The sequence below is a fragment of the Nelumbo lutea genome, chromosome 1 (genome assembly GCF_056320005.1).
Source record: "Nelumbo lutea isolate HS-2025 chromosome 1, American lotus-T2T, whole genome shotgun sequence".
Lineage (NCBI taxonomy): Eukaryota > Viridiplantae > Streptophyta > Magnoliopsida > Proteales > Nelumbonaceae > Nelumbo > Nelumbo lutea.
In genome coordinates, this window is record NC_142684.1 from 10,779,959 (window position 1) to 10,798,313 (window position 18,355).

The 18,355-nt window shown below is 38.6% G+C and overlaps 2 protein-coding genes across 10 annotated transcripts in view; one reads left to right on the forward strand and one right to left on the reverse strand.

Moving 5' to 3' along the window:
- The window catches only part of HOL3 (S-adenosyl-L-methionine-dependent methyltransferases superfamily protein), a 56,601-nt gene extending 50,775 nt beyond the window's left edge, over positions 1 to 5,826 (forward strand). For all 9 annotated transcript variants that reach the window (XM_088961974.1, XM_088961977.1, XM_088961979.1 and 6 more), the window contains one exon: positions 5,494 to 5,826. In XM_088961974.1, coding sequence (XP_088818100.1) covers positions 5,494 to 5,547 — 54 coding nt within the window. In that variant the 3' untranslated portion in view covers positions 5,548 to 5,826. The remainder of the gene's footprint in view (positions 1 to 5,493) is intronic.
- A 4,235-nt stretch (positions 5,827 to 10,061) lies between these two features.
- On the reverse strand, positions 10,062 to 14,855 carry LOC148873493 (endoglucanase 12-like). The gene is made up of 6 exons (XM_088981777.1): positions 14,563 to 14,855; positions 13,889 to 14,380; positions 12,745 to 13,052; positions 11,681 to 12,278; positions 11,272 to 11,444; positions 10,062 to 10,827 (listed from the first exon to the last, which is right to left on the reverse strand). Exons 2-6 carry the CDS (start codon positions 14,253 to 14,255, stop codon positions 10,426 to 10,428), a joined length of 1,848 nt encoding a protein of 615 aa, XP_088837903.1. The 5' UTR covers positions 14,256 to 14,380; positions 14,563 to 14,855; the 3' UTR covers positions 10,062 to 10,425.
- Positions 14,856 to 18,355: the final 3,500 nt, after the last annotated feature.

The following is an 18,355-nucleotide window of genomic DNA, read 5'->3' on the forward strand; positions in this document are numbered from 1 at the left end:
AAGAACATATTTTCTTTGGCACAGGTTTACACCTTGTTTTGATCTAGCAACTTTTATACCCAAGAAATACTTCAATGTCTCAAGGTCTTTTGTTTGAAAATGGTTTTGCAGAAAGACCTTTAGTTTATCGATCCCCAATTTGTCACTACCAGTTATGACAATATCATCCACATAGACCACTAATAAAATCTTTCCGGCTTCTGAATCATAGTTGAACACCGAGTGGTCAACCTAGCATTGTTTCATTCCAAAATTCTTCACCACTTCACTAAACTTCCCAAACCAAGCACGAGGCAATTGTTTCAACCCATAAATTGCCTTTTTCAATTTGCACGCCTTACCATCCTCCCCCTGAGCAACAAACCCAGGTGGTTGCTCCATATATACCTCCTCCATAAGGTCACCATGAAGGAAGGCATTTTTAATGTCAAGTTGAAACAAGGGTCAATCATACATAACTGCTAGGGAAATTAAGACACGAACAGAGCCAATCTTAGCCACTGGAGAGAAGGTCTCCATATAATCCACCCCATACAACTGTGAATAACCTTTAGCAACAAGTCTGGCCTTCAAACGCTCCACACTACTATCCGGAAAGTATTTAACAGTATACACCTATTTACAACCCACAACATGCTTACCGAGAGGAAGAGTAGTGATCTCCCACGTTTGAGTATGCTGAAGGGCAGAGAGTTCCTCATCCATTGCCTACCGCCACCCAAGTGAGCTAAGAGCCTCTTGGACATTCTTAGGTATAGAAATAGATGACAGTAGTGAAACAAACTGGCGATGTGAAGCGGAAAGGCGAGAGACTGAAACAAAATTGGAAATGGGATGGAGGGTACAATTACGTTTACCTTTTCGTAAAGCAATGGGAAGATCAAGTCCTGAAGGTTCTGGACAGGAGCAACAACAGGATCCGTAGACAAGGTAGAAGCTGGAGGAGGAGCCGGTGTCTGTCGATGAGTACACACGTGCCGGATCGGTGGTCGTTCAATAGGGATCTGCACTGGAGAAGGTGAAGGGTCAACCCCAACTGGAACAACCGGAACGGGATCACTGACTGGAAGAGGAAGAGGAAGCAAAAGTGGAGACACCGATGCTTCAGGTCCCAAGAAGGGGACAAACTCAAAAAAGGTAACATCAGGATAGACATAGCACCTTCGAGTAATGGGATTGTACTACGTGTACCCTTTTTGAGTCGAAGAGTAGCCAAGAAAGACACACTTAATAGAGCGTGCATCCAGCTTGTCTATCCTAGGACTCAGATTGTGAACAAAGCACACACAGCCAAAGATGCGGGGTGTTAATGAAAAGGGAGACAAGGTGGGGAACAAATTAGAAAAGGGAGACCGACCATGAAGAATGAAGGAGGTCACCCGATTAATAAGGAAACACGCAGTAAGTACAACATCACTCCAAAATCGTTTAGGAACACTCATATGATGAAGAATAGACCGAGCAGTTTGAAGGAGATGACGGTTCTTTCGTTTAGCCACCCCATTTTGTTGAGGAGTGGATGTACATGAAGTTTGATGAATGATGCCATGCTATTCTAAATATTGTTGAAAGGAAGTAAGAAAGTATTCACGACCGCTATTTGAACGAAGAACTTTGATTGGAACACCAAATTGTGTGTGTATTTCAGCCTGAAATTTTTGAAAAATGGAAAATAATTCACTCATTTTTTTCATTAAATAAATCCATGTCATCCTTGAACAATCATCAATAAAATTGACAAAATACTTGTAACCATTATAAGACTCTATTTTAATCAGACCCCAAACATCTGAATGAACCAAAGCAAAATGACTCAACATACGACTATCAACTCTAGGACTAAAGGGAACCCGACAATGTTTCCCATATTGACACGACTCACATTGTAAAGACAACAAATGACTCAAAGACGGAACCAGTATCTTGAGTTCCTGAGAGATGAATGTCCCAGTCGGCAATGCCACTGTAGAAGAGTGAGTGAAGTCTGAAGTAATACAATCCACTAGCCTCATGCCCCCCACCAATCTTCTTCCCTGTCTTGAGATCCTAAAAAACACAAAAGGAAGGGAAAAATGTAATAGAGCAATTAAGAGTCTTGGTTAATTTACTAACAGACATAAGATTGAATGGAAACTTAGGGACATATAGAACAGATGATAAAGAAAGAGAAGTCGTGTCAACATTACCAACACCACAGATGGGAGAAGAGGAACCGTTGGCAAGGGCAACAGTTTGAGATGTGGAATTTCAGAGAGGGAAGAGAACACACCTGGAGTCCCGGTCATGTGATCAGAGGCTCCAGAGCCAATAATCCAGGGAGAGGGTTTGGATGCTAGAAAAGTTATACTTGAGTGGGCAAGGGTGGTTGTAGTATGCTGTGAAGTAGGAGGAACCTCTCATACTCATCACGCGGTACATTCACCATCTCCTTCTCAGAAATAGATGTTGATGTGGAAGGTGTTAAATCTGCTTGTTGGTTATCATTGACATCAACCCCACCATCTACTGCATGATTAGCCCATCTAGAAGGAGGGCCATGGAGATCATAACAGAAATTCACCGAATGTTCATCCCTGCCACAATGGGTACACTTCCTTGTAGGGTTACTTTTTCCTTTACCACGGCCTCCCCCTAAGTCACGACCACCACCACAGCCAAATACGGAACCACCACGACCTCCTCAGGAGGCATGTCCTCCCCCTCTAGTACCACCCCCACCTCCTCTGGCTATCACAAATTCCGATTTGTCAGACTGTATGGGATTCTCTGTAGATCCCAAAGAAATCCTACGAAGTCGTGCAAAAACTTCCTCAAGTGTAGGAAGAGTAGAGTTTCCCAATATTTGGGCCTTAACTGGTTCATATTCTGATTTCAACCCCACTAAGAACCTAGTGGCATCTAGTTGTTCCCTCTGTTGTTGCTAAACCTTAACATTTGGAGTGAGGGGATGGTAGATAGACATTGAGTTCATTTCTGAGGTTATTCATACTGGCATAGTACACTTCTAGGATTTTATTCCCTTGCTGCAAATCGAAATACTCCTAATAGAGCTGATATACCCTTGTAGTATTATCCTGCCCAGAATAAAGCTTTTTGGCATGTTCCGATATGTCCTTAGCTGTATCCAAGAACATAAAGTTGGCACTTATTTGGGTTCCATACTATTCCATAACAATGTCATGATTTGGGCATCTTCCTGTTCCCAATCATCAAACCTTGGAGAATCAGCCGATGGTTTATCTTCTTTCACGTGTTTCACTTTCCTCTTTGCCTTGAGGAAAACTTCCACTGACGTGGCCCATTGCACATAATTCTCACCATTAAGTTTAATGGAGGTCATCTGCACACCCAAATAATCGGAGGGGATCATCACACTTGATTTTTTATCACTAGAACTATCTCCCATTGCTGCCATTATGTCCCCCACTGCTATCTTTAATGCTGAGCTCTCAGTCACCAACCAAATACTGTTGTCAAGGAAACACTACAGCACACTGATAACAATCTCACAACTAGTCACAATCAACAACTTGATGTAGACTAACATTCAGGTTAAAAACTGGATGTTTTGACCAGATTCGGCTACCATCCAGATTAGAACATTGATGAAAGCTACTAGGCTGAGGTATTCGGCCACTTCTTTCAGCACAATTTTTTTTCTGTTCACACCACTGCTGACATCCTAGAAGCATTAGGCACCATTACAACAATACAACACTCAAGCAACCACACAAAAAAAAAGAAAAAAAAATCTGTTCACACCACTACTAACAACCCAGAAATAGTAGTCACCATGACAGCAATGCAACAACTCGAACAACCACACACAAACCCTCTTGAAATTGTTCAGTGGAGAATAAACACCACAAGCACCACCACACGACTAGGGCTGTCACACATGGTGACAACAGTATTAGGCTGATATCCTAGGGTTGCCGCACCTTCCTAATACTTGTAATAGGGATTGCAACAGTCCTAAAATAAATAAATAACAGATGCCGTAGCTATCAGATTGTGTACCTCAGATTCACAGCCCAAAGAAGAAGAAAAAAGAAGAGAACTTGAAATCGCAGGAGGGAAATCTTGAAGTCAGCCTTCTCCTTCATTTATGGCTCTGATACTATGTTTTGACAGCTGTGTTTAAGTAGTTCGAACCAGTAGAGAGTAAAGGAGAAAGAAGAACAGTCGAATCTGATAGCATAAACCCTATCAGTCGACCCTAATATGAATTGGCCTCTAATTAGTTGTACAAAGACTAACTGCCCCCCACTTAAGTATGGGACAGGAAGTCTCTATTAAAACTGTACATAAGCACATAAACAGAAATAAAATGACTAACTAGAAATAATGTTAATAACTACACTCAAAACTTCAAGTACCACACACACTTTCTCCACCTTTTTCCTTTCTTCAGGAGATGGTAGGTAGTCATAGTTTGGCTTCCTTTCTTTAAATCTTGGAAACGCATCTTTGAATTTCATAACACAAGACATCTCAAAAGTTGAATTCTAACTAATAGGGCAATTGATAATAACTTCCTTGTACCAAGTTGTAACTACTATACAACTTTATTTAGCCCAATGGGTCAGTGGAGCCCATATCCAACCCACATCTTAAATGGATGGGTTGGATGGATCAAGTGAGTTGGGTCCCCTATCTGGAAGGCCCTTGCATCCCATTACTCTATTGGTGACTAAGTTCCCTTAGCATTTTAGAAATATGGACCTGAATGATCTTGAAATTCACTTTTTAAATATTGAAGCTCATTGTTCATGGGTCAGTCCTGGCCACCTTGAATATGCCTTCAAATGTGCCTGAAAACTTAAATAATTGGCTTTACGACGCCTAGTGTCTAAAATTCAGGGAAGGGTTAAAGATAGTTCCATTTAATATGTTCACACCATGCTTTTAACTTTTTATCTATTTATTTGCCAAAAAAAAAACTTTTATCAATTTATTTTCAGCATTACACTTTGTGCAAAAATAACAAAATAATGCCAAAGGTTAGACCTGTATCCAATCCAATCCTAGATATCTGTGTCCAACATTGGGTAATGGGCTTTTTTTATTAGCTAGTAGATACACTATTCCCATTTTATTATTTCTTTTGATAATGAAATGTTGTTGCTGGAATGGGAGAATATTCCTTGTACAGAAAAATTCTGGATAACTACTTAATTAGACAGCTGACCCATGTAACATGAGTTATTAAAATTTATTCTCAACAACAGAGGACTGGGTTCCATGGTTTAATAGGTTTAGAAAGTCCTAAATAACAGTTGTGTTTCATTGAGCAAGCCTAAGACGGTTAGCTATTCTTGGAACGGGAGCTAAATATCTGTTTGCATTACTCTTCCTAAATAACAATTATGTGTTCCGTAATCAGTCTTAGAACTTATAGAGACCATTATAGTGAGAAATAAAAATTGTGATCGAGTGTTGGGTTTTATGCTATAGAAATACTTAATTATTGTTTTTTTTTTAATTTCTCAGGGAAGAGAGAAGCTTGGAAGGTGGAAGAGGTATTTAGGACGATCTCTAGTATGATTAAAGGCACCATTATGCTGTTGTGGGAGTATTGTACACCTCTAAAGTAATGATTGTTGTTGGAAGTAAATACTCCATTCACTTGCACTGTGGAAGTGAATTAAGCCAACCTAACTCCATTTTGGTTTTGAGAAAGTTATACCGTACTCTCTCTTGAATTTAATAAGGCTCAGTTTGGGAAGAGTGCAAATACAAGTTTGTTCGGTGCAAAACCTTGTGTATGGTATTTCTAAACACTGTATTTGTGATATACATATTTGTATTTTTGACATTGCTTCACACCCCCTTTTTCTTAACTTATTTTTCAAAACCTATTCAGTGGGGTCAGTTTAGGCTTGTCTACCCTTTGAAACAAGTCAAATCACTAAAGCCAACAATACAGGCCAATATGTGACAAAATTTTGAACCTTGAATGCAAGGTTCAAAATATGCGTATGGGGCGATATCAATAGCCTTTTGAACCCTTTTTTTTTTTTAAATTCTCTTTCAAAACTCGTTCAGGGGGGCCTGTTTAAGGCTCCTCCACCCCCTGAACCAGTCAGAACCCCAATACACCATGTAGGGCGTATTGGGGAGCTCCCGAAACGATACGTACGTATCGATACTCTGAACCTTGTTTGAGTGTAGTAGATGGTGTGGACAATTTGTGGGAAGGTTTCAATGTATCGCACCTACGCTACATTGGTCCAATTACTCTTATTTTATTTAATTTTTTTATATTTTATCAATAAAATAATAATTTTTAATATTAATTCTAGCATAAGTCCAGCGGTTCTCCTAATTTAAATAAAATAATATTTAAAATATTATTTTTTATTTTTTAATATTTAAAATAATATTTTTTTAATTATTTAAAAAATTTATTTTTTATTTTTTAATATTTAAAATAATATTTTTTTAATTATTTAAAAAATGCAATTGTTATCTACATATTGATGCCTTTTTTTCAATTTATTTGTCATATAAAATGCAAAAATTAGACATTTATGACCGACTGTGTAGATCTTCCATAAAATGTATATGAGATACATAGAATCAAAAAGTGTGGTGTGAATTCATCCACATCACGCCTACAAAACGCCACCGTGGGTGCGGACTGGTCCGGTCCATACAATCTATCTATAGTTCAAAACAGCTACGGATTGTGGTGTGGTGTGGATTGATCCTTGCCTTAGGGCACCAATTTCTCATCTGCACTATAGACCACCCCCTAAACCTCCTTAGAATGTAGCAATCCATGATGCTACAACAAACAACTATTCTCTTGTCAAAAAAAAGAAAACAAAAACAAAAGACAAACAATTAAATCAAAACCTTTGATGTGTTGCCATGGCCCTACCTTGAATTCAATGAAGTGACTTGATGGATCCATTGCAATAAATGCAAGGCCATGATTTTCCTTTTTAGCCTTCCATCACGACAGTGTCATAGCAAAAGTGAACTTGTGTGCATTGCCATCTAGCGGAATTCTAACCAATCAACGTTATTCATTTCCTGCTCTATAGGTGGCTTGAGTTATGTAAGCATGTTCAATGAGTACTTAGAAATTTTTTTGATATCTGTCCCTTAAAATACCTTCAGCCTATCCTTGAATCCAATGTTTAAAGTATCGACATGTATTGGCCCATATCGGCTGATATGTATCATATCGGGAGTACCCCGATACACCCCTAGAGAGGGTGTATCAAGGTTCTGATTGGTTAACGGGGTGGAGGAGCCTTAAACCCGCCCCCCTGAACTAGTTTTGAAAAAAAAAAGAAAAAAAAGGACTGATACTAGCTGATACGCCCCTACTGGCTTGCTTGAATCTGCTTACTATGTTGTGCATACTAGATCCGGTCCCCTCGATAACTACTATTAAAGTAATTTCTTCCCCTTCCTAAATTCTTCCTTCCACATATTGTCTTCTTGCTTGACTGTTCGCAAGCCTTTCCTCTATTGTCTCCCAGTTGGTGGTGATATTGGCTTCCTCACCAACTTCTTTGTTCTATTAACACATTCCCACTGTGAAAAAAAAAAAAAAAGCTTTCAGATTCAAATTCTCACCAACAAAGTCCTTTTCTTTATGTACTACTCATCAAGAACAATTTACGGGATTTTCCAATGAAGTCCATTTCGTTTTAGGTTTTGCTGATGTACATTGTGCAAAGTCAGTCAATATCATTTCCCCTTTTTATGAAAAACCACTTCCTTCAAAACTTATTTCAGAAATTCTTCCCAATATCTAATGTTGTGAGGCACCAAATTCATTAACCATGTATATGCCCAGCCAATGAGCCTACGTTTGTGTCTCCATCGAGCAAAGTATCTTTGCACATTGCTTGCAAACTACGCTTGATCTTGAACCTGTTCATGGGCTTGGCCGGGTTGGGCTGGGTTTTACTAGAAAACGATCAGGCCCAAGCCCGGCCTGACCAGCGGGCCTAGATTTTGAGCCCCAACTTGGTCAAATTCAGGTTCAGCTAGAGAGTCCAGATTGGAATACCCTATACTTTATATATTAGGCCTGGAAGGCTTGGACCATGATCATCCCTACGACCTACCTGTATACACACGTAGGTGTGCAAGTTGGGCTATGATAGGTTGCTTTGAGGTTGGCCCTACCCTAAACTGAATCATTGAAGGCCCAACTCTAACCCTAACCCAACCCAATGCCATGGGTTGGATTCAGGTTGATTTGGATTGACCATATTTCTTCACTTCCTTTTTCTTTCCAAAAGAAAATGTTATAGTTCCTAGATAGGGATGGCCAATTTAAGGTTAACTGGTGTAGCATTAGTATATATATAGAGGGAAAAAGTTATGATGCTTTCAGAGTATTATACTCATGTTACACTAACAACAAATTGTTGTTGTTGTTGTTGGTTGGTTTATATCAATATTCTCAACTTGCGGTTAAACCACACAAATTGATTCACCTATCACCCAAATAAGTTTTTATGTCAATCCAAATTGCCTTGTTGGAAAAAAAAAATTGATTTGGTCAACAATCAAATCACTCAATTGATTGAACTACTGACTTTTTTCGCCTAAGTTAATGGGCCATGGTTAAGAGATTAATTTTACTTTTATCCATTTTCTTCATTGATAACAATAATTCTTATTTTCAAACATAATTTTTAAAATAATGAATATATAATATTAAATACTGTTCAATTTTTCATTTTTGTATGTTTTGTATTTTTCTTATTTAATTTATAACCTCACATGTTGATTTGTTTAACCTAGACGGAAATGCAGTTTAATTAGTTTTTAGAACAATGGTCTTTTATCAATGCTTTTTTTTTTTAATCTTGTGATAACATCAATCCGTCAAACTTACTAACTCATCATCCAACAAGGATTCTCAGCCCATTTTACCACAAAAATGCTTGCTTGCAAAATATCATTGACTTCTTCTATAACATGGTAATCTAGCTAGTTGAATCATTTAACTCGCTTAGTTAAGTATCATGCTTATTTCTTAACATTAATTTTCTTTTTTATAACTTTTTATATTAATTTCATTATCATTAATAAAACATATTCTTTATCACTTTTATTTTTTTTTACCAATTTTATATGTTTTTCCAATAACATTTTGTATTATTATATTTTTTTACATTTTTATTTTTTAATTAAGACATCATGGGTTTGACCCATATAATCTAGATGGTTGAACCCCTGACCCATAATTTAGATGAAAAACAGAAAAAACAGGTTTGTTTTCAAGTCAATTTTAAATTCTACAATCCATTTCCATCATTAATAAAATAGTTCTCTTTTTCAAATTTACTTTTGTTTAATATGATGAATACACAATATTAAAGATGTGTCCAAATTTGTCTATGAACTTTTGTATTTTTTGTATTTCTATCTACTTTCAAAATTTCAAGTTATGGCGTTATAGGTTGACCATTTAACTTGGATAAAAAGCAATTTCGTTTGTTGGGTGGTTTCAAAATTTTTATTCTTGTTATATGATGCATATATAATTATGACATCATGTGACCCATTTGACCCAAAAGGTTGAATCATTGACCTGCCACCTAGACAAGAAAAGATTTCTTTTCTTAGCCAGTTTTAAAATTTATATTTCATTTCCATTATTAACAAAAAGTAGTTTTGGTTTATCACACTTATTTTTATTTAATGTTATTAATATATAATATTAATGATATGCCCAAATTTTTACAGTTTTTTTATTTATGTAATTATTTGTTATTTCTTTCTATTTAAAAAATTATTATTCAACTATAATCGATTAAACCACTTACTTGCCACCCAAATGGAGAGACAATTTCATTTCCCAAATGTACTTGTAGGAAAAATAGAATCTTAAAAGAAAATAATGAATGCAATGCTCATAAGTTCAGGGGTTGCCATGAACATAATATAGAAGGCATTTCTCTCAACCAGTTATAACTTATATACAAATAACAAAACTGAATTCAACATTGTGGGCAAAGCTCCCAAGGCTATATAACCTGAACATCATCATACTTGACAGATGTTGGAATTTCAACTCAAAGAAAGAAAACCGAATCCTAAGATATATGACTCTATTTATTGGATATGCAAATAATGGTGCAGCTTATAGCTTCTTCAGTCTTTGAAATGGATACTATTTACAGCCCTAACAACTACACAACATAATGGTGATGTTGTGTTATTCATCACATAAATGGATCAAAATTGAACTGGCTTAATTAATTCTGCTACAAATGGTAGTCCTACCATATAATATATATATATATATATATTCATGGTGCTAATATCGTACAAATAAAAAATTCACACCGATTATTGAATGTTTATATATAAATAAGAACACAAAACTTTAGGCCAATTAAGTAAGTAACACCACCAGTCATATACTTTCCTCAGCAACGGCAGCTTTCATGGCTTCCATGGTGGCGGGGGTGGTGGAGTCAATGGGTAGAGGGGAGGGACTGCTGAAAAGATGGTGTTCTTGTCAATGCCGCCACCAGCACTGCCCGTTAAGGAGACAAGTGCTGCAACCAGTCCTGCATTTCCAGCCAATGTGGGCTCAGTGTAGTTGTAATTGGTTCGTACGTCCCGAAACTGGTCAAACCGGTCCGGACCACCAACCATAGCTCCCACAATGGTGTTGGGATTAGGGTTACGACTGTCTCTCCACTTCCATCCACCGGTACATGAGTACTTATTATGATCATGAGGTATGGATGCACCCCGATGGTGCACATGCTTTGGGTACTTGGAGCCATACCCTACCACGTAGCTCATCTTCAAAGGGTTCTTCCCTAGAATGTAGTCAATCTGCAAGACCCCAGACTCTGTAAGGAACAATGTATACTTGAATACAGACAACAAAATACTAAAAATGTACCTAATTGAAAACAATTTTTTTATTACGGTCGAATCGGTTCGCCTTTAAACCCAACTATGGTCGAACCAGTTTATCTACAAACCTGATACGTAATATCCCAGTCCTTGAAAGAGAATGGAGGCAGGATGAAGGCTATTTGTTTAGGACAAATAAGATAGGATGCAAAATTATGTAGTTCCGACACTATGAAAAGAATAAAGATAGGAGGGTGATGCAAATTTGCACTGCTAATGAGTGCAAATAAGACAAAGATACACGTTTGGCAGCGGATATATTAACTTAAATCATAGCCACAACAATCTGAACCACGAGCAAAATTTGTATCCGGTTCAGATTTGTATTGCAAACAAATGGAGCCAAGGATGAATACAAACCTGAGAGGTGGCAAACTGGCGAAGAACGTCTGATGCAATGTAATTTGGCCCACAGAACCATCCAGGAACGCCCGTGGCATTCATGTAGTCAACATAAAGGGAAGCCAAGAAAGCAGCATTAGCTACATACTGAAGGGGTTGCGGCCGTCCGTGATTCAGTTGAATCATTCCTCCTGCAACAAGCATTGATCGAATACATGTTCTGTCATTCATCTCAGTTGAATCCTTGATTTACGATTTTCCAAAACCCAAAAACCGGTTTGAATTAAAAAAAAAAAAAAAAAAAAAAGCAGATTTCAGTTAACCAAACCATGAATACCCCCAAGTCAATTTGGGCCAATAGTTGCCACCCTTTGTGATTTGTGAAAGAACTAAGAAGAGATGAGAGATCATCCTTGCTGTTCCTTACCATTAGTCCAATTGAAGACATTAAACCGATGGAGATAAGAACACATGTTTATGCCAGTGACATTGTGATAGCTTCTCAACATGTCCTCATAAGGAAAGCCAGGATTCAAGAAGATCCTCATCCTTGTCAACAGCAGCTGGGCTGCAGGCAGCTTGTTGTCCCAACTGAACACACTCAAGTCAGGAATGCCCAAAAATGCTTTGGAATTCTTCGGTAACCCCGGGTTCGTCGCCAGCGCCAGGTAGCTGGAATTGCCGGTGGCGTAGTACATCCATGCAGCACCCCACATGTATTCGTCGTAGTACCCCGTCGAATTGTAGAATGGCTCAATGTATGGGTTCCCCCGGCAGTACGGATTCCGCTTGCCGGAGTCCCGGGCGAACTTGAACAGAGCAGCGGCCCCTTTGACGAGCTTCTGCGAGTAGGTCGGGTCGTCTCGGAAGACGATCGAGGCCGATGCTAGGGCTGCTGCCATCTCTCCGGCAAGGTCAGGCCCTGCAGTAGCTACTTGTGTTCGTCGGTCGTAGTCCATGTCTTCCGGTCTCTCCCAACAGTAATGGTCATCCGGTGTGGTAGAAGCGTTCCGAGCCCCACCAACCTGCCAACCCGGCCCAACAGATTAGGTTTGCTCTGTTTTGGTCACCCTTGGAGAGAAACCCCTAACAGATCCTAATTAATATTGAATCTTTATAGGCACACTTTGTTTGCAATTTGCACTGCAATTTAGTTTATTTGCATAATGGGAGATGTAATTTCATTTGGAACTTTTTGGAACACTTAGTTTGTTTGCAACACTTGGTTTGTTTGCAATGTTTAATTTGCACTGCAAGTTAGGTATCAAAACACCCAATATGTCTGTATGTATGTACATATTGAAATTTTGAAACTTTTTGGAACACTTAGTTTGTTTGCAATGTAATTTCATTTGTATTGGTGCATAAGCATGGAGATGTAAATGTAAATGTTTAATTTATTTTTATTAAATTTAATTTTCTTTTGCTTACTTGCAATGAAAACGAAATTAATCAAAAGCACAATTGAAATTGAAATGATGCATATCTTACTTGGCTGTAGATTTTGTCGATGGTTGTGGCACTGGAATTGAAGGTCAAGAGCAGGTAATCAGTGCCCCATTTTATGACATCTCTTACGTGATTGTACTCTCCGATGGCCTTGTATTTGTGATTATATTCTATCACACTCCAGCTTAGCATGGTCATTGTGAAGGCCATCGGAAAGTGGAACTTGATATTGTCTCCGGCATCGTAATATCCTCCGACCAGACCGCCCTTTATTTCCGGCATGTCTGAACCGTCTTTTAGGCCGGAATCTCCTCGCCATGACACCCCGTTGTTCTTCGGCAACTTCCCAGCTGCAAACCGCATTAATCAAAGTTATATGACAAGGATCCACAGAAAATTAAATATAACTTACTTTTAACAATAACACTGTTAAAGGCTGCTGCTGATGATGATCCAATTTTGCTTGATTAATTGTATCTAAAATATTAAAATAAAAAAAAAACTATAAAATATCTCTTTTTACATTTTAAAATTCATAGGCTTAGTTTTTTGGGTACAAATTTCATTTGCATTTGCACTAATGCAAATGCATGAGAGTGTATGGTTTACTTTTTTTTTCAGATTTAACTCTGCCTTGTTTATTTATGAGAGAGAAAATTGGAAGAGCATGAAATTAAAAAAAAAAAAAAAAGTAAATAAAACATTAAAAATTGGTTGATCCAGTTACAAGTTTGACTCAGGCAACAGTGTAGGCCCAATTAAATAAAGTCAAATTTCATCCTTGCGTTGGAAAATGTGCAGCTCCTTAATGGGTGGATCTAAAAAGGCCTTGATATAATTTGATCCGAACCGTCTATCAATGTATCGGGGCCATCAGCCATCCCCAATCCAAGAGAGGCCCCACCAATCTAAGGTCAGAAAACTAGACGAGTACCCTTCATACAAGGATCCCTCGATGAAAAGAAAAGGGCCGCTTGACAAAGTCATATTTTCATGCAAAACAAGTGAAAATCCGTCAACCGTCCGATTGGAATCCACTTAGTAACCGTATGAGACCAGCGTTAGGCAAACTTGAGCAACAAGTTTGGTTACAGACTGACATAGCTTATCATTTAACTTACCGAGTCAGTGCTCCGACTGTAAAAGGAATAATAGGACAAAAATACCCTCAAGAAAGGGAGCTTACATTTTTGCGCGTTGAAGAAGAGCAGGGCCTTGTGGAGGGCATTTGTGTAATTGTCGGGCGGTGGAGGACGGCTCTTGTGCTTGGGCAGAGTCTTGACAATAATGGTGGGAAGCGCAATCACCAGAAAGGCGATCAAAATGGACCAGAGGGTCCACTTGAAGGCCTTGCGGCTGCAAACGATGCAGCCCAAGTCCACGTACTTCTTCTTCTTCTTCTCTTTGGGCCCTAACAGCCAGCTCTGCTGCGTCTCGTCCAGGTTCTGAGCCAGAGCCGCTCGGTCGTACTCCATGTTCCGGCTCCGCTCATCCTCCGTCGTGGAATCCGCATTGATCTCGAACGAACCTCCCCAGTGATTCGCCGAATGCATCCTTCTCTTTTGTAGTGGCACGGGATTTTCCTCAGAGTTCAGACGGAACCACCCATTTCCGTGGAAGCATCGTCTGATGCCCGTTCGACGGTTCGGGCACCGATTGAGTCTTCTAGCTCAGTTTCCTGGTTTTAGATTGAAATGACGAAAGTTTGTTTAGTGATCAGTGCCATTTGGGTAATCTGCGGATGCTTTAAAGTTTTAAACTCGGTGCACCAATTGAAACAGTTGGGAAGCAAAAACAGAATCAAAGAAGAAAGATGCGAAAAGATGGCATTACCCACCGAAAAAAGAAAGAAAAAATCACCTTAATTTTGATGAAGATCCCAACTTGCACAAGCACAAATTCTTGTTTGGGATTCCCACTTCTGGTGGGGAATTAATCAACAAGAAAAGAGAACCACGTCAGAGCAACTGAAGAAGGCAAGTTGTTCTGTCTTCCTTTCACTTCCCAGAGAGAAGAGTTGACTTGAGAGAGAGAGAGAGAGAGAGGGAGAGAGAGGGTAAGATCGCTGTTGGGTTTTTAATAGTTGGAAAGAACTACTGAAAGTTGTATAAATGGAGAAACGAGCTTCTCGGGAACGCCGGTGGATTTTGCACAAATATTTAAAAGACAAAGTTTCATTAAATCATTAAATGTTTGCAAAGTGAATAGTTGGTCCCGCTTGGCCCTTTCACTAGTTGATGCTAACATACGCCACTAGTATGTATTTTTCTAACTTGTAACACACTCACAGACACACAGTTTGCCAACTGTATATTTGGGCCCACTTTGAAGGGTCAATGTAAGAGATTGGTTGTTCTTCATGAATCTAGTGGGAGCCAATTTGATGTCCCTGGTTGAATCGGTACACGTTAGCATACTTTCTTCTTTATTTTTTTTTAGAAAGAAAAAAATGGATGTATATGAATAATGATCCTACGTTTCTCCAGAACCATACTAGACTAGTGATGGTACCATCTGGGGAGTAAATCAACTTGACCAAACCAATATGAGCCAGCGGGTTCTTGGTTAGGGCTAGAGTACCTGACCTGATTGATAAAATAGGTACAAATGGTTTATTTTGAAATTCCAAACCGTTTTTTCTGGTAAGGTTATTGTTTTAGTTAAGAACCCAAAATAGTTATGGGTAACCATTTCCCACCTTGATCAGAACTTTATTTCAATGTTTTGTGACTATAGACTAAACCGGATGATCGAACAGTAGACAAAAAATGGTCTTTGGTTGCCCGGTTCTTAGAAATGCGGATTGGTTCAATCAACTCATTCCCATCTCTAATCAGGCAATTGCCAAAGTGGGCTAATGAATTTAGGGATGTGAGTGGGTCATGTTAGGGTTGGGCCAGCCTCGATCGGATTGAGGTGGACTCATTCAAAACCTGTATAATGGGATGGGTTGGGTCCTAATCTTATGCTGGAAGCGTGTTGGCATACCCTCTTCATTTAGTTGGGTCTGTTTGGGGTCGAAATGGGGTTACTTCGGGTTAGGTTTAAATTGAACCAAACGCGGCCCATTGGCATTTATTCAAATTTAGGAATTGGCAAAAGGAATTAAAAAAGGAAAGAGTATCCCTTAACTACCCGTTTTGGGAGGATCTGATCAACCTACAGGTGGACAAAATGGACCAAAGTAGGATTCTGGGAATTATTGTTAGAATTAATAATGGAAGGAACAACCAAACGAGGTACAAAAGGAAATCAAAAGGGAGATTTTGAAGGCGCGTATTGAGTTGAGGAATGGAAGTCAGCATTTCCAGCACAACTCTTCAACCACGCTCATGGTGTGGATCCCATAAAGAGACAACAGAGTATGACAGTAGAATAGAATTCTTTATTACATGATGTGAAGTTTTGCAATGGAGACCCTCAGCCCCTCACTACCTGCCCTATTCACATGTCAAGCATTCTTTACTTCTACAATTCTCCATAGACATCTCTCCATCCCTCAGTTTGAGTCCTTTTACTAGGGTTAAGCTAAGAAAGTAATAAACACCAATAGAGGACAAAAATGCCCAATCTTTCTCAAACTGGGTCCTTGGGGAATTTAGGATATTCTGTCTTGTACTCTTGTATATACAATGGCACTTTTGTCCTTTATCAGGTGTTGAATTAAGAGCTTTTTTTTTTTTTTTTTGCAATGGAAACCCCCACTACCTGCCCCATTCACAAGTCAAGCATTCTTTATTTTAAAAAATTTCTCCGTAGACATCTCTCCACTCCATCCCTCAGTGTGGACTGTGGATGGAAATGGGGTCTGTAAGTTTAATTCTGTGGCTCTGCTTGAGTCCTTTTGCTAGGGTTAAGCTAAGACGGTTATAATCACCATTAGAAGACAAAATGCCCATCTTTCTCGAACTGGGTCCTTGGGGATTTAGGATTTTTTGTCTTGTACCCTTGTATATACAAGGGCATTTTTGTCCTTTACCAAGTGTTGAATCTGAAAGCTCAACTTCATTCCATTCCAATTTCTCAACCTATTCTCACCATCTGCTCATCCTTGAGCTGTTAGCCTGTTGGTGTTTTCTCTTCTTTTTTTTTTTTTTTTTCCATCATTTCACATGGGCTACCACCATTTCAAAGCCCGCTGGTATTTCTGAAACGTGTAAAAAGGTCAAAAGGCTTTAGATAGAAAATTGCATGTTTTTGAAATAATTTCTAGTGACAGCTCCCAGGTTTGAAAGTGAAGGGTAGTTTGGTCTTTCATGGGAAGGTTCTTCACGTCTCTGTGAGCTTTTTCTATAACTAATTCCAGCTGTACCTTAGTAGTATCATACGATTGCATTGAACCTTTCCCTAATGGTCCAAATTACCCATGTTTGTATTCATATTATTTTGGTTCAATCTCTCTCTCTCGGTTACATGACATGGCATCTTAGATCTGGGTTCAGTCCAGAAGCTCGCCAAATGCCCATCCGAAGTGAGTTGGAATCCATCCATCCATCCAAGAAATTGCCCAGGCCAAATCTCCAAAACTGAAGACTCAATTTGGCAACTTTAGGGTTATTTCATTATCTGTCCAAACTCCAAACCATCTTTCTAAACTTGACCATTGATTTAGAGTTAAGAGAGTGAGGATTGAGGAAGAAGACCAACACTTTGCCATGTGGAAGATTCTTCGGTGATTTGAAAATTTTCTCTAAATAACCCCACTAAAAAATCCATTTCATATTATAAAGCGCATGGTTTAATGATTACTGTACTAGAATGCGATAGTGAGACAACGTGTTCAGTTTAACTTGAGCACATAATGCGTTTATGGTTTATCAAATTAGAATTTGGATTTGATGATGAATCCCCAAACTATGATAGTTGGACAAGACATTGAGTCTGTGATATAAAAGGCATACCTCAAGCCCAACACAAGATTGAGTTAAAGATGGGCAGCGGCTGAGGATGAATTTTGTGTTGGATCAGGTTAGAGTTTGACAGGTTGCTTTTTAGCTATTTTGGCTTTATAGCCGGTATAACAATTCAGTGGGCTGACTGATTGTTGGATTAGTTGTTAGAGACTGAATATCTTTTTAGTGATCTCAATTAACAGCTTAAGCGTGAATGATTAATTGAGATGTTTTAGAATCAAGTCGTTTAGTGTTCGATCTTTTGGCCTAGTCTATTTGATTTATAATCGGAATCTTTCAAAATCAGAGTTGGAATGGTTTATTCCCTTTACCTATTTTGTTCAGACTAGAATCGGAATTGGCTGAAATTAATAGATTCCATTTTAAGGGAGGAACTGAAATTAATGGATCTCATTCTCAGGGGAGGAGGGAAAATCCTCTCATATGGGGGAATGCCATTCCATTAAGGTCTCGTTCGTCTTTTGGCAAATTAATTACTCGGGTAAATGTAATTATTTGGGTAAGCTTTTCTTAGAAAACACTTACTCGGGTAAGTGCATTTACTCATGTTCTTTTATTTATAAGGTAAATAAGGTAATGACCATTTTAATCATAAAAATCCATTATTAAAAGGGGCATTTTTGTCTCATTCAAGTGTTAGCAACTTTCCTCTTAGGTGGGAAAGTTATTTACCCACCTAGGAGATGGGTATTGGGCAAGTGATGCCTAAGAAAATAAATTTTCCCTGGTCCTTACATTAA

Coding starts and splice junctions, on each gene's coding strand:
- LOC148873493 (XM_088981777.1), bottom strand. CDS start 14,255: ATGCATTCGGCGAATCACTGGGGAGGTTCGTTCGAGATCAATGCGGAT. Junction 13,053..13,888: donor CTTCTTCAACGCGCAAAAAT/GTAAGCTCCCTT, acceptor TGCGGTTTGCAG/CTGGGAAGTTGCCGAAGAAC. Junction 12,279..12,744: donor TCGACAAAATCTACAGCCAA/GTAAGATATGCA, acceptor CCGGGTTGGCAG/GTTGGTGGGGCTCGGAACGC.